The sequence below is a fragment of the Cygnus atratus genome, chromosome 1 (genome assembly GCF_013377495.2).
Source record: "Cygnus atratus isolate AKBS03 ecotype Queensland, Australia chromosome 1, CAtr_DNAZoo_HiC_assembly, whole genome shotgun sequence".
Lineage (NCBI taxonomy): Eukaryota > Metazoa > Chordata > Aves > Anseriformes > Anatidae > Cygnus > Cygnus atratus.
The window spans coordinates 152,340,496-152,357,458 of NC_066362.1; the positions used below are offsets into that span (position 1 = coordinate 152,340,496).

General features: G+C 44.3%; 1 protein-coding gene across 2 annotated transcripts in view; it reads right to left on the reverse strand.

The window, feature by feature from the left end:
* Positions 1–1,157: 1,157 nt before the first annotated feature.
* CLYBL (citramalyl-CoA lyase) overlaps positions 1,158–16,963 on the reverse strand; it is a 159,916-nt gene continuing 144,110 nt past the window's right edge. For both annotated transcript variants that reach the window (XM_050713816.1, XM_035557127.2), the window contains exons 7-9: positions 15,644–15,768; positions 1,680–1,779; positions 1,158–1,555 (exon numbers count right to left, since the gene is read on the reverse strand). In XM_050713816.1, the coding sequence (XP_050569773.1) occupies positions 1,684–1,779; positions 15,644–15,768 (221 nt within the window). In that variant the 3' untranslated portion in view covers positions 1,158–1,555; positions 1,680–1,683. The remainder of the gene's footprint in view (positions 1,556–1,679; positions 1,780–15,643; positions 15,769–16,963) is intronic.

Consider the following 16,963-nt stretch of genomic DNA (forward strand, 5'->3'; position numbering starts at 1 on the left):
AAAAAAGAGAGAGAAAAAAAAAAAAGAAAACCCAACGCCATATCTCATTTTCCTCTCCCTGCGCCAGGCCTCGCCTCCGTCCTGCCTTGCACCTGATGATTTATTAATGCAATCTGCGGGGATAGCTACAAACGCGCCCAGCTCCGGCTTGTCCCCCCAGCTCATCGTCTAAGTAATTGTTTCTCATTAGTCCCGATAATGTTTTAATAGCGTTACCCATAATTTAGCCAGCCGGGAATTAATAACGGGGAGTGCCCTCGGCCGCACGGGGGCCGTGGCCGTGGGTTCACTGGCTCAGCCCCAGGTGCCAGCACCGGGGGGAGCGCTGCAGCCCCGACGGCACGGAGGGGGTTCGTTATTTTTTTTCCTCCCCCCCCCCCCTTTTTTTTTATTTTCCCCTTCTCCTCCCCTTAATTCAAGCAAAAATAAGAAAAATGTTTAAAAAGTGCTGCTCAGAGACGGAGGGGAAACATAATAAGCGAGCAGATGGGAGGAATAAGCCGCTGCGACTCCATACGTAAAATGGCCATGGAGGCGGTGAAAAATGAAACTAAAAAACAACTGTTTTCTATTTACAAATTTAAATAAACAGAACAGCCTTCCCCGCGGTGTTTGTCTAAGTGCAGCAGCATTGCTGCTGTGTAGGTCATGAAAAGGTTGGTGCATAGTTTAAAACTTCCCATTCTGTTAATTTCTTAAAGAACAGTCGTTCATAGTCTGAGCACAAAAGCTCATGATTTAATGAGGAACAGAAACAAAATCTCTGATTGTTGGTGTTTCAAACTTCATTGGAGTCCTCTGGCAACCACAAGTTGATCCTCTGCAGCTTCAATACCCTTTAGCCCTCCATATAAGAGTACATGCTGAATAGAGGACAATGCCTGGTTGTTATGTTTATTTACCCTTACTACAAGCTGGGTTAACCTCTTCAAAACAGCTTTACTAAGCCCGTTAACCACACGGCCCACATGACCTGTAGCCGTATCCCTAATGTGATGTAAATCTGACTCGAGACCATATGCACAAGTTCTGCTGCATTGTGCCTTCGAAAACTACAAGTTTATTGCCGGCCAGCCCTGCCCGGGCTCCGCGCTTCCAGGAGGCAGCGGTCTCAATAGCGACCACTCGAAAACCAGAGGAAAGTCAAGAGTCTCTCATTGTTGGGGCAATATTTTTAATGGCTGTTGCACTTATACAGAAGGGGGGTGACGAGGAGCCCGTACAGGGTAATGATTTTCATCGCAATTATTTCAGCTGGTGCATAATTATTCAGGGCTTTGCCCTTTCTGACAGGACTTCTGCACAGGGACGGGAAGAAGCGAGGGCTGAAGAGGCGACTGACCCGGTTTCCAAGTGTTATTTTAATGGAGCTCACCGCTTATGGTGTGCTGTTATCCTTTCATGAAGTCATAATCCCAAATCTGCAGTAATTATCGTGATGTCGCTCGGTCCGTGATGTAACTTCATCGCAGGCTATGAGTACAGGAGCGAGCGGTGCTTCGAGTCGGGAATACTTTTCATAATTAGCAATTCTGGCAAGCAAATTATGACAGATCTGCAAAATGTAAATGAATTTCTGCTTAAGCGTGATGTATTTAACTTTTTTTTTTCTTCCCCCCAAGTATTATAGTCATCTTTTAAAACAGCTACTGTGGCCCCATGGTGAGAGCTTCATTTACCAGATCATTTTTTCTTGATGGCTGTGGCAAGCGTAACAATGTTCTGTGCCTGCTTCAGTAATGGCATGTCTATCATGCTCCCGTGGAAAGTAAACGCTCCCTGGAAAAGAGAGAATATAAACTTCCTGGAGGGACCTTTGGAAATCATAGCTTGTCTTTTTCTTTAAAAATACATCCGCTAAGCCAGATGCTGAGATCCCCCAGGCAGCTGGAACAAGTTTTAGGAGAGAAACTAAACATGGCGAGGCAAACACATTTAAAAAGAAATGAGGTGGGAGCTGAGTGCTCTAAAGATGAGGCAAAAAAAGGGGAGAGAGAGAGAGAAGTAAAGGCAGGGGGTGCTTCAGCCCACGCAGCCTCTCCAGGCTCCAGCATCACCCCGTGAGCCGGGCTGCGTGCAGGGTGCCAAGAGGGGGGCACAAAATGCCATGTGGATGGAGGGCATAGCCACGTAGCAAAGGGGGAGAACCATCATCTTCCTCAGTAAAACAGACATAGGGCTCTGGGGAGAGGCAGGGGGGATTTCTGCATTTGGGGTGTGCGGAGGTGGTGCTGCCGTGCCTCCCCGTTGGGTCTCCCCTGCCTGTGCTCAGAGCAAGGGGCTGGGATGAAATCTGGAAAAAAAACAACAAACAATTGCAGTAATATCACAATTAGTGCCATAATATTGCCCAAATCTTCTCTGGAAACAATGGAAGGCCCACCTGCATGCTGCACGTAGGGAATTTCCCAGAACTGACCCCAAACTAGCCTGTACACCTCAGCAGCAGTGGCTGGAGAGCCAGAGAAGATCTGAGCTTCACTTCGAATTTCTAGGGACTTTGTGTTGCTACCGTGCTGACAAGTTTAACATAATTAACTATAAATGGCAGTTAAACAGAAGAACATGCATTAAGTAGGGCCAAACCCGAGTCGTTATCTTGGATGTTTTAATCTATGCTTGTGTTGAAGAGACAGGACCTTGTCCGTATAACACTGTGCATCAGGATATACTGAAGTTCAGTGGGGGAAAAAAAAATCTTATTTGTAATGCTCATAGTACTTTGACACATTCTTGGAAAAACAAACCCAAAGTTATGATACTGAAGAATTTAGGACTGAGGGCCTGTCTCCAGCGTTGCATTCCTGTGATGTGCACAGGGTGTGCAGCTCTTGGTATGCTGCTGCCACCAACATGGGACCCCCGGCAGGTCCTAGATTTGACAGCGAGCAAGGCGAGGCGAGGAGAGGGAAGAAAGATAGCGGCGGGTGTGCATGTGCATGCCCAGGAAGAGCAACGCAGAGCGGAGCAAGCAGCTTATTGTTGTCTATTTTTCTTGGAAGAATTGATAATAATTAAATAGAGGAATCTAATAAACAAAGTGAAAATATTGCCCATTTATTGAAACGTTTATGAAATGCGTTGCTCCAGTGGCATATTTAGTTTGACTGAAGCAGTATTAATTAAATACTAAATCACATTGCAGAACAACTAAAACAAAAATCCATCTTAAACAGTAATCTAATACACATCAGTATCATTGCATGTAAAGGCAAGCTGTATTAAACCCATTAACAACCTAATAGCTAAAACTCTCATTTTATTCTACGTAGGATTTCATACTACAGCTTGCAGTATTTTGGGGGAGGGGGGGGGTTACAGAATAACAAGACTGACAGACACTCGGTCGTCGATGCTTCAGATTGAATTTTTTGTTTACAGAGCAACCATTCAAACCTACATTAATAAAAACAACAACATTGCTATTAATATTAGTAATAGTAATAGTTACAGGAATAATGATAATGAAAATAATCCACGTCATGCCTTTTCAACAAAGGCAACACCTCGGCCATTTTCATTTACACTTCTAAACACTCACAAAAAATGCAGCCTCAAATTGTTCCATTTATCAACTGTTGTGAAAACAAATTAGGATCTAAATAAACATGTTATGACATTATTCTCCAGAATAACTCAGGTCTATGCCATGGGCTAAAACTACTGGCTGGTGCAAGATAAATTTTTTCACTGCAAGAAAAAAGTACTTTAATTGTGCCTATTTTTCTATGAGCATTCAGTCGCACAATAGCTGTCTAAAAGCAAAATTCCGACGTGGCGACAGTGACAAGAGGAGATATGTTAAGGTCTGGAAGTATCCTTCCCAGCCTTGTGAAATGGCTGAGTTAGGAGCACAGCTGTCCGAAGTAGTGTTGCAAACAGTCTGCAGAAAGAGGTGGGCACCTAGCAGTGGCACTTCTGATGGCTGAAGGACTGAGCCACGGTCTGGAGGTCCTGTCCATCCCCCTGCCTGAGTACAGGATGCCCTGAAGCTAGGCACCTTTGCAGGTGCCCAGGTTGAGCAGGATGAATCTGGGTCAGAGCGCCTTTTTTTGAAAGCAGAAATTAATTAAACAACGTCTGTCCCCTGCTCATTACAATAACATGTTTAGAAAGGAAAACGGGGTAGCAGTGTGTGGACACGTGAACACCAAACCGCTTCAGATGCGTGGTGCGTTCTCTTGTCAGCGTGCAGCTGCAGTTTCGGTTGTTACCAATCTGAATTCTCAAAGGAAAAAAAATGTTTATTTTCTAACAGCAACGAGTAGCACAAAGAAGTTGGCTTCTCTGCCTGTTCACTCCGAGGCTTAATTTCTCCCTGCTAATTTACAGTGTTGAGCTGAAGTCCAGAAAAAGAAACCAATTTTAATACCATTGAATATACCCTATTCACTGCCTCTCTTTCCACCCACAGGTTTCAACAGATAGGAAATACCAGTAATTACAGCTTTGTCCCCATGCTTTCTTTTCCAGCTCTGGTAGATGAAATTTGCCCTTAACATTCTTTTGATTTTCACCCACACTAATATAAAGAAAACGAGACTTTCTATAAACACCATTTACTTTGATAGTGCCAATCTGGGGATCGATTTAGTCATAGATCTAAATTTTCTTTTGGGCTAATTTTCTCAATGGCACCACACTTCCAGCCGGCACTCGGACTTCCGGCGGTTAAACTGCTTGTTGCACCGGGCGAGAAGCTGGCGGTGTGAAGTGCAGGTGCACGGTGCAGGGCTGGGCTCCGCATTGCTGTTTGCATGGCCTCAGCACCATTGCTGTGTGCCTCCATCAGGGAAGGTGACTGGGAAATAGCAAGGAAGGCAAAAGCAGGCAGTCCTGGGAGTCTTTCCCAGGCGAGGAGGGGCTCACAGGTATAACCCTCTGGACAGCCCTGGGATGGCGCCCAGAAAGATGGTGCAGGAAAGCCCATTAGCTCCTCTTCTCCCTACTTGCTCATCCGAGCGGCCTGCTGGGGCCTCAGAGGCCTCCAAGGCCTCACTCCTCCATTGCCATCTTTTGATGTGGCCGGTGCCATATCACTTGCTGCATCCCATGGGCACTGCACTGTATCTGAATGCAATATGTTCGCCGTAGCGTCCAGCCCTCTGTTTTTTCAGTAGTAACACTCATAAAAATGTAGCAGCTATTTCTGCAACACACAGGCCACGATAGTCTTGGAAAAAAAGTGGGCATGGTCAGCCCCCAGAGCCACAACGATCCAGCTCACAGGTGAAGGACGTGGTAACTAACGCAGGGTTGACAGACAACAGTCATGTTCCCAGGTTTATGAAAAGCTGGCGGTGCAGGCTTATGAAAAGGGGTTAAGTTATGCATTAGGAACTAAATAACAAGGTAAGTTTCCAGGTGACTGTGGAGAGGCTGAAGAGATTTGGAACCAAACCTTGTAACACATGGGTTTGGCAGAGCTTGTGCTCGTACCTGACGAACCTCCTATTGGGTTATTGTAGCCACTACCAAAACCACCTCAGGTCTAACAAAGCTCAGTGTATAACTGGGGGGGGCTCCTCACTGGCAACTTAGAAGACAACTCTGGCCATGCATTGCCATGAATCGTGGACACAGCTCTTGAATGTCTCACATCAATACATCATTTCTAGAGATTTCCTTCACCTATTGGAAATGAGCATCACGTAGCAGAAAGAGTTTCAGCACTGATCTGTTAAATGCCATGGCCCAAGGATGAACACATCAATGCAGCGGTTCCTGGAACACAAAGACCTTCTCTTTGTGCGTGTGTGTGTGTGTGTAACGGCATCCAGGGACTTCTGCCCTGTGAAACTTTTTGGGGTAGTTAAGAGCTTGATAAATCTATACTACCATCTTGTAAAAGTAACATAAATTGTTACATACGGCAAGAAGCATTTTCTCTTCCTAGGAAATAAATGGCCAGAACTCAGAGTTAGAGATTTCTGTATCTGCTAGGGATCAACATGTCCTGGGGGGACCAGGAAAGGGGAAGAAACTACAGAGACAACTCTCTTGCTAGCATTTATCATGCATGGAAGAATTGTGCTAACTTTGTGTGGACAGAATCTCCAGTGAGAGATCCTTTCATGTTTTTTCAGGCCAGGGAAAGTAAAGTCTCATACTTCTTCACCTCTCCTGAAACCTTTTCATCTAATATGCAATGTTACGTGGCTCATGTTGTTTTACTCCCTCCACCTTTTGCTTCCTTGGGTACCACTGGGTAAACTAGAGAAACAAGCTGGCTAAAACTATCAGGGTACACAGCACTTCAGGGACCGCACAGCTATTTGGCACACTTGTCTCTGAGCAGTGGCTTGGATGAAAGACAATGAGTTAATTAAAGTGAAATAATAATTGTTCTGGGACATGTGGGACAGCGATCAGACAAGCAAGTCCCCCTTGGCTGACAAGATGGAAGAATTAGAAGTACTCCCACACCTGGGAATGCTTGTGGTGTTTTCCTCAGCATTTGTTCTTTCTGTGCCTCTATGCACGTCCATCTGGATGGCTGTGATGAGCTCTCTGTGAGGGCTACTGCAGACCCTCAGTTCTTAGACCAGTGGAAAATATTAATAACTTGCATCAGTGCTGAATGTCGGGATCAGCTTTCCTAAGGGGTAGCAAGTACAGAAATTCCAAAGTACCAATGAAGTCCTAAAAGATCCAGGAAGTCCACTGGCCTCCTGTTCGGTGACAGATGTGACTCCAAACGTGAGCACTGGTTGTGAGGACTCTGTGCTCTGTTTTGTGAACCACTGCTGTTGCTATTAATTACCCAGACCTTTGCTAATAAACCTTTGATTTGATGCCCTGTTCTACCAGATCTCATTGTACATGTAGCCAGCAACTTTAACTCCTGTCTGACAGTGGTCAGGCCTTTCTTAAAGATACTTGTAAAAACTACATTAATTTTATGGTTTGTCTATAGCAGAAAACAAAACAATCATCCTGCATCATGTGAAAGAACACAGCCAATGGTACTATGCTTGGTTGTTGTGTGTGTAAAGGTATGGACTGCTCTGGGCAGTCCCATGTGGAGACAGCCAACTTTTTCAAACGCTTTTCACTCTGGGAACTTTGACAGGAGATTTAGGTTTGTCTTGGAGGTGATAGGGGATGCTGATGAGAAGGTAAAGCTTTGGCATGGAGGGAACTCTGGTACTCTGGCCAGTGCAATAAAAAGGAGAAGAAAGCCAAGGTCACGTTCCATGAAATTGTAATACTGACAAGAAAGCACCAGCTGCTGAATTTTGAATTAAATGTAGGTCTAAGATGGGATTTTGAATGCCTGTGGAATTGCCAGCAAATCTCTGCGTCTAGTTAGGTGACTTGCTCAGAAGATGAGCAGACCCTTGAGCGAGGGGAAGTCCTCACCCCACCTGGCTGCTTCCTGAGATGATGTGCACCTAGGGCCTAGCAGAGGTGGGTGCAGGGGGACCAGGAAGCTCTGGTAACACCGGCCAGAGACTGTGTGTGAACACAGCCATTGTCCAAATAAATAATTATGGAAGTCCCCTTCCCACCCGTGTGACCTGTGGGAGCACTCTCAGGCAGATGCCACGCTAAATGGAAAAGAGCAGAAAGGGCAATGCCAGGTGGCCAAACCTTGTGTGCCTCTGGCAAGGGGAGATGGAGCACTCATTCAAACAAGCATCCTAAAGTCCACCAGATACAAGAAACATCTCTGAACCACAGTTATCTGACAAAGATTCGCTCTTTTCATCGTAATTCAGCGGATCTTCCACTTATAAATCCCCAAAATCTAGTTATGTCTTTTTGGAGACCACAAAAATAAGTGGAATAAGCCCACTAAAATCTACCTAGCTCTGAGGCCATTATCTCTAATCCTGCACAATGTTAAACTGTCCTAAGGAAATGAGAGCGTTGTGTTGTGGAAGAATGGCAGATTTGCTCTTCTGAGGAGGGAAGGAAGCAGGTGGATGGCAAAGGGTCCTCCTAAAAAGCACGGCATTCAGGAAGATAATTCCCCCAGGGATTAAATGAAAACACACATTCTTTAAGCGCCCCCCTGCAGAGGAAATGTGGAAATCTCTGCTTTGGGGCTTAAAAAGAAGGCTTGGGTTTGCTTACAGGTATATGGACAAAAGAAAAGGGAGAACAGCTCGCAGCAAGTGGAGCTGGGTCTGTGCCTGGGGGAGGAGTGATTATCCTAACCACAAAGGAATGACTTTCCCTTGAAACAGAAGGTTGAAACCATATTTTGGGGGAAGTCAAGAGTAGGAAATAAGCTAACAGCTGTGATGGTGCTGAATGCAGGTTTAATTAATTTTTTTTTCTTCTGCAAGTTGTAGCCAAAGAGCCATTAGAGAGAGCTGGGTCATAATTCCACCTTTTTTTTTTTTTCTTTTTTTTTTTGATGAACTTCCAAAGGTTAGTGAGCTGCTAGGAGATGTTTAATGATATCTGGGTCAACTGAGCATGTTTTTAGGCTGTAACAAGATAACGTCTCCCACTCCTCTCTGCTCTCTGCTCTCTGCTGTCCTGCCTCCAAATCAGATCATCACGCATCTCTTGGCCTTCTCCTAGCATTTTTGCAGTAGGTAGGAAACGACAAAATAACTAGTGCAGTCACACAGGACAAACAGAAGACTCCACACACAGCAAGCTATACAAGCAGACCTGTTCTGGTTGCGTATTTCCGTATCCTCTCCTTTGATCTCTTAGACGTTCACCCCTTTTCTGCTGTAATATTTTGTGAGGAAAGGCACTTAGAAACAAAATCTTTGGGAAAAATTAATGATCTCTGAAAAGGTTTGTCAAAAATTTTTTTTTGGCAAGAGGAGATGCCCAGGGAGTCTCTGTGACCTACTGAAGCAAGGGGTGGATGGGGAGGGAATTCTGCAACGTATGTATGTACAACAGCAAGTTTCTGCAGCCATCTTGTTGATGTGAAGAAAACTTTAAATATCACCACCTTTTGTTTCTTCTTACCTGTGCAAACTTCCACCAGAGTGGAAGCAGTTATCTGGTTCAGAGGATGTGTCGCTTTGTAATGCCAGACACAGGCGGCAGCCTGTTTGTGTGAGACAGGATTCTGCCTCTTGGAGAGGATGAAAGGACACAAAAGGTTGAGAAAAAAAGAGCAACAGCAAGGTGAAATAGAGATTAATTTTTACCTCAAATAAACCCCTAGCAGCAGTACAAGAACTCTGACAGAAAAGTCCTCTCTAGAGCTCAACAGGTAGGAAGGACTTTGTGATCCCTCCAGTCCACAGTGGGGCAGGAGAGATGAAGAACAGGGACCTACAAGGTCCTTTACTTCAGTCTTGAATTGTGTAATCTCCTCTGCCTGACATTATCGTTCCCAGCCCAGAGACAAGGGTCTGCCTTGCCCTCTCTGTTTCCCCCTGTGTGAGCCAGGCAAGCTGTTTTTCCATTTTATGGCTTGGCCCAAACTGCCTGCACTGCCGGGGATGGCCATTTAGGCCAGAATGGGCCAGAGGATCCTGCTCTGTCCAGCCACAGAAACTACTTCAAGCCACCAAGGTCTCCACTTTGCACTGAGCTAACAGCCTATTTAAGATCCCTGAACGAATGGCTGACACAGGGATTAAGTTTTCTCTAGGTTCCTTCTCGCTGTGCTTGTTGCCTTCCTGTGTGCTCCTGTAGAGTAGGAAAGAATAAAATTAAAGAAACAGAAGAGAGTCCTAGGAATATTAGTGCTTAGTTTCCATCCTCCGTCTCTGAAATGGATCGGGAATGGAAGAAGCCTAGAGAGCACACTGATGGAGATGCTGCTGCCAAGGAAATCTTTATTTTATAGCACAAAAACAGCTTGCTGGACACACATCATATCCAGCCAGTGAGCATCATGGTTATTACACAGAAAAATGAAAAGTAACTAATATTAAGACTTCAGTAGCCTCAGATGCCCTTAATTAAGTCATTTAAAATTAACTTGAGTCTTACCGTCATTGAAGCAATTTGTTAAATACAGCCTAGAAAATATAATCTGAAGGTAGGTGCCTACAGGACACACAAAAAGCATTCGATACTGAACGGGAAGGTGGCCATAAAATACAATGCAGGCAAGAAAAGTAATAACAGCGAAGCTCATTCTGTCAACAGGAACGGAATCACCATTATTTTTGTATTCTGTATTTTTTCTAATTTCAGGTTCATTTTCTGAATAGGGTTGAGCAGCCATCCCTCACTGCGATTCTCTGTTTCAATTGCCTGAGCTATTGCAGAAGGCTGCTCCAGCCCCGTGAGAGCGGCAGGCAGCACAGAGAGGAGTGGCGAGGCAGCGAGGCTGCTGCTGCTGCTGAAATTAACCGAAACAACATTTTGGCTGTTCAGGCCTCTGAATTCCCTCAGTAAGCCTCAGAAAGTGCCATCTGGTCTGAACATGACACCCCGTGTCAGGCCCTGCTTTGGAAACTGAGAGGGGCGGCCTGTGGGTGCTTGCTTTACCTCATAAGCACAGCCGGGAAGGGCGCGTCGTGGCCTCTGTGCTCTGCTTAGCGTTAGCAGCTTTTGGCACCGTGACAAGCTTTTGGCACTGTGACCCTCAGGAGGGTCACGTCCTGGAGGATGGGAGCTGCCCCTGGATGGACAGGGATGGAGCTGTGCAGCCACCGTCCTCCCGCGGCAGGCCGGCAGGGAAGCGACGTGGCCGAGAGCATCTCGGCCCCTCTGCCCCTGCGCGCTGGGCACAGGTCTCTGACGGGTGGAGGGAAGCAGATTTAAGATCCACTGAAGGCAAGAAAGTGTTTTGCATGAGCTTCTGCCCTGCTTAGGAGCTTTTGCGGCCCCGCACAGTTAAAATCTGTCTCCCGCTCACCCCACCTGGCACAACTCCCTCAGGACTGATTGTGCCAGCGTAGGAACTGGTAGAGCGCAAGCAATTAGCTAATACGACCCCTTCTGCTCTGCAGGAAGGGCTCAAAACTTGCCCCCAGATGGGTCCTTCTGAGAGAGAAGCCTTCAGCTGTGACACAAAGCACACTTCTAACATCTCTTTCAAATAATAATATCGTACAGAGAAACTTTAAGCATTAATATGGGCGCTATCGCTATTTATTTATTGATTTCTCTCTGCACTTAGGAAAGGTGGCAATGTCACACAAATCACTGAATCCCCTCGTGCTGCCCACTTTATGCAGCCAACAGCAAACCCGGCAGTCAGGAGCATCCATCCCAGCGCCACCAAAATTTCCCCAGCCGGGATCCCGGCCTCCCCACCTCCAGCCTCCCCTGGCCGAGGGGAGCGGGCCTGGATCCATGCAGAGACCCCAGACCCAGTGAGCTGTGTATTGAGGTGACACACCACAACTTGCCACTGGTCCTCATGGGTCAGTGGGGTCCCAGACTGCCCTGCTGGCACAGGGTGAGTGGCCCTGCACGAGGGGGATGCTGCGGGGAGGCAGAGACCTCCCCAGGCCCCGGTGGGAGCTGGATGCGGCCCAAGTGTGAGGGCGCATCGTCTCCAAGATACAGTGGCTTGGGGTAGCTTGTCCCAGACAAAGAGCATTATAAGGGAGCCACTGCTGGAAATTTCCATTCCTTTGTTGGGTGGATGCTGTGTAAATAAATGCATTCCTAAGATTTTTCATAATCCCGGAAAGGTCTGTAAAAGAAGCTCTGCAGCCTGTCAAATCGCTAGCGTTCATATATATTATTCCTCAGCCGCTGAGCACACGATATACAATGGCACAGAACATAATACAAGAAACGTATGCCAAAGGCTTTCTTAGAAGAAGTCTGTGCATTCGCATACGGCGCGTACAGATATTTCTCCTGTTTTACTCGTGGGGATCTAAAATATTCAACCCATAACACGGCTTGGGTTTGTGAATTACCGACCTTAATTCTAAATAATCCTTACCTGACAGGCAACTTTGGTGGCAACATTTAGCTCCCTATTCCCTGGTCTGATGTGCAGGTGCTTTGAAAACATTTATAAATTAGTACATGGTGTAAATGTGTAAGCAACCTTTTACTTGACACTTCTGTTCTTCCTTCTGTCTGAATCTTATTTTAAAAACGGATGATTCAGGAAGATCCGGTTACAATAACGATACCGTGCCTGATGTATTTACAAGTCAAATGGCTCAAGAATGCACTTCCAAAGTCCCACTTACTTGTCATATGCAAACAGATAGAGAAGGTATAGTCATGTATCTGATGTATTGGTACTGTAAACACGGGGGTTACACACACAGTAAAGAGCAGCACCTTCACTGATAGAAGCAAGATCTTTTTCTTGAAATAAAGCTAGTAGTTTCTCCTACTAACTCTGCCCCCACAGACTCAGTTAATCTGGATTTATAAACTCACTTCTCATTTAATGCAGCACAAATACTTCAGAAATTTAGAACAGAAGTCTACCAAAACAACATTTATTACCTTTCTTCTGCATTTTTGACCATACTCTGATGTTTATCTCATACTTTCATTTTCCCAACAGCTACCCCTGCTTTCTTTAGGATAAACTTTTTAATCTTGGAAATCACATCCCCTAATAACACAATTCTGCCAGAAAAATACTGAAATGATACAGAAATAATACTTTTCAACACTTTTCATTTTTAGATCTCAAAGTTCTAGACAAAAGAGATCATTTGATAAGTAATTTTATAAAATACAAAATGTACTTTCTCAACTTGTGTCTTTTATTTGTCAAAAATCCATCAGTACCATTCACTTCCTACATATGCCATTTTTCAGGTTACAAAATATATTAAAAAAAATACAAACAAAACAGCCTAGAAGCCAAACCAAAACAACCCCCCAAACAGGACTATCTCTGTAATGTAAGCCCAAGTAATTTTGGCCAGCAAAGTCTCTAATTCCCTTCTGTTTGGACACTGTCACAGCATCTCCAATTCTGTCATGCTCATCTGAGAGTCAATTTTTTACTAACTTCAGTACTCACATTTGGGGGCTGCTCTGCCAAAGCATTTCAGCTTCCAGGATGAAGGAGCCTTATTCAGCCTTCTCTCAAAGAAAGATTATTATGGTAATTGTCTCTCTCAAACTGGAACAGATTATAAAAGCTTATTACTACTGTACTTTAATATAAAATACTGTCGACCAATGGCAACAAACTTTTAAAGCAATTAACAGCAAACTGTGATCCCAGAGACTGAAGACCAGTAACATATCTACCACGCAAACAGCCACACAAACCCCTCACATTTATTTTTTCCAGGCTTTCAACTTTGATTAATAACATGGCAAAAGCACGCAAGCCTCAACCATGTTAACCGCAGCTACATTTTCAGTCTCAATGACATGAACATTTTAATAAAATAAAAGGAAAAGGAAAACAGACGAGGTGTTTCATTAGGACATGAGGATTACTAAAACCACTGCATGGAGTATTTGTCAGGAGGTGGCATGGGAAGAGTTATTACTTACATTTTAGCATGTCTCTAGGACGCAGAGCCAGAGGCTCCCTCAGTGAGATGTGTTTGCTTTGGAAAAATATTAAGTAATCAGGCTGCCCAAGCTCTTCTTACTGACACATTTATAATACCAAAATGCAAACCCAGCTAAGAAGTTTGCAGGGAACACTACAAGGAAAACTATTTTTCCAATTTTGTTATAAAGCGCAGCAATACTGAAGTGATGCAATATCCAGAAGTTCACAGAGTAGCCTGCCAGTCATTTTTTCCTGATAGATGACTACATGTAAAAATATACAAACCATTCAACCTGTCTGGTTAAAAAAATGCCCCAAGCCACTAACCCCCACAAATCTTTACTTGTGCCTGATTGTAGAAGCTTACAGCCTATTTAAAAAATGCCTATTAAAAAGAAATAAATAAATGGGTGATCTAATCAAGAAACCAGTGTTATGTTAATAAAATGACAGCTTCAAAACAAATCAAAATAATACAGAATGCTGAAATTTTAAGCATCTGTGGCTTCAATGCTATGTGATACTGGGACTTGTTCAAATGACGAGGATATTCCTTAAATGAGACTCTGACATTAAATTCACAGTTGAATTAAAAGTATTTAACAAATCATTGTAAAGTTGAATATTAAAGTTGAAATAAAAGTATTTTACAGGCAATAAAAATAAGCAATATTTGGCTGAGTATGTCACTTGGCATTTTTCATTCCGCATCTACCTGCCTACACACTTGCTCTAGCAGTGCCTTTATAAGGATGCCTTTTGTAACAGATTCAAGCTTTGTAAAGCAGAATAACGTACAAAACTGGTTATAGGTTTTCTATTTCCAAATAACCAACAGGAAGACAGCTACCTTTTGAAACTGAGGGAGTAGAACAAAGAGATACAGGCATACAACATAATAACGGTGACCCTGAAATAACTGCTCAGGACGGCACCCAAATACGATAGTAATGGGTGTATTCGAAACACCTCGGTACCGCAGACGGGCTCGCACAGAGAAGGGCAGATCCACAGCAAATACCTTGTCACACTTTTATCCTGAGATGAAAGCATCATTTCTGCTTTGACCATATTTAGAATTTGTAGCACACAACATCTGGGGCAGCCGAGAAGCAGGGGAAGGGGGACAGGGCACGCTCCAGCCTCCTGCTACCCACCAGCAAGCAAAGAAACGCGCAGAAGACCTCTAAGCGACACCGGAGAAAGTGAGAACCTATGCACAGCCTTATGCATGAGCTTCGTTACCAAAGATAATTTTTCCCACTTGAATCACAGACATGCATGTGTAAACCGTTTCTGCTCGCCCGCGCTACCTGTTCTGACATCAGGACTTTGCTTTTTGGCTATCCCAGGTTTGGCTGTCACTAAGACAAACATATTTCGCCGCAACTTTTTTTCATTCAAAAAGAGGCAAACTGGATTATAGCAAATAACCTTTACGATAATTAACTGACAATGCCGCAACTAGCATAAAATCTTCCTTCAGGCGACCCCTAATTTAAGTATTACTGGCACAAAGTGGAGACAGATTGTGCATCACCACCGCAATATTTACATAGCAGAAACCCACAGAGCAGGAAACGTGAGACTCAATGATGCACTAAATTAGGAACAATCATATTCTAGCGTTAATTTGCTTTCCACCCCATCCAAATTTCAGGTCCAGCAATTGGTACAAATGCACATAAAACATTCCCATTTTTAATGATTAAAACCCACAATCTGCAAGCACTTCTGCTCAAAAGTAAATCCACTCGCTGCTGGGGACGTTTGCAGGATCAACCCCCCAAAAGTGAAGCAGTTTTACCAACGCAGAGATTTTCTGAAAACCATGTCTTCCTCATCTGTTTATCCCTTTCCATAAATGATGTCTGCACAAGCAGTTTGAGTCTTCAGCCAGGCTACCTGCCTCTTGGCTGCAAATACTGTCCTTTGACTGTTGGACCGGGATTCTGCGACACGACTGAAGTAGTTTTAACTCCCTGATGCTGTAGATATATGCGTGTACTCAAAAGGCTCTGTACTCAAAAAATTAGAGTTAAAACATGGGGAAAAAAAGACAGCCAGGCTATTTGTAAACACGCTGGAAAGTGCCAGATATATAATAAATACGCACTCTGTAGTCTAGATCCAGATCCAGATTTCACGAACATGACTCGAATGCAGCATGATTTGTAAGACAAATGCAAACAGCCATCACCGATCTCTCTAAATTTTAAATATTATTCAAATTTGGTTTCCACGACATTATATTAACAAAATATTTACCTTTCCTAATCGCTGATGTTCTTCAAAAGCAGAAATCAGTTCCTGCGCCCACTTTACTTTTTCAGGGCTGGGAGAGAACTGTTCCTGGACAACAGCAATTTGGTTAGGGTGAATCACCTGCTTACCTACAAAGAAGATTAATAACACCAGAATCATGCATCGACAAACAGATGTTCAAACAAAATGTTCCAACCACTTGAGGCTCTCCTATGCCTCACAGACTTTCTGCTATTTAACTAATTATTTCACTCGTTTTCTTTTATTATTTAACTGGACAACACGCAGATAGCCCTTTGCCAGATTTTTTAAGAAAAAAAATATCTTGAGCAATCCTTGCATTCACTACCGTTTAAAGGAACCCAGAACTCTTTCTCCTCCCTCCCTATTTCAGTCCATGCATCTTCCATCGGTCGTCTCAGGTGGAATTGTTTGTCTGGGGTAGTCAATAATGTTTGGGTATAATGCACCCCTGAATTTTAGCTATATAAATAGCAGCTCCACCCAATCGTAAATAAGTTGCGTTAAAATAAGTTCGGAAAATGAGATTTGCAGAACTGAAAAGTTACCAGTCACATCAGGATCATTCTTAGTATTGGCTTAGCATCATGAAATACCCAACATTGCTTACATTTTTTGTTGTTGCAGCAGTTTGCAGGTGCAAGTAGGTCGGGATATTTGTTTAGTCACCGATATATTAAACAACTGCCAGAGGTGCCCTGAAGTGTTACGAAGCGCTTTTTTTTTTTTTAATCCTTTCTTGTATGAACACACATTAGGAAAATAAAAATAGGTGTTGCCTTTTTTACTAGAGATTTTCAAATGTGAATAGACAGCCACATAATCCGTTCTAATCTGTTATTGTACTTAGCTACATTAAAACAAATACATATCTAATTTGTTTGACAGTTTTAAAAGTGTGGCACTTGACATTATTAGTCCATTGCTACGGGAATTTCACAGACGGCGTGATTGCTGCACAATTACCCGCGCTGTGCCGTAAGAGTGTTTTAATAAAGCGAGCCTGCCGTAACTCCCAGCTCCTCAAAACCTCGCCGCCACACGAATTAATCCCCTCTACGCCACACAGCAGAACTAGTCCCAGCGACGAGCCTGATCCCGTGAACCTCTCGTGCCTCCCAGCCCCACAGCACCGGCTGCAGTGGTTCCACAGAGCCTGGGCACCACGGGCACGGGTGAAGGGCTGGCAGCTGCCCCTGCTCCTCCGCTGGCCCTAGCGTGGTTCCCAGGGACCCCAGGGGACCCAGGGGACCTTGCATGGGCGTGTAGTGGGTGATGGGCACTTGTGGGGTGACCCAGGGT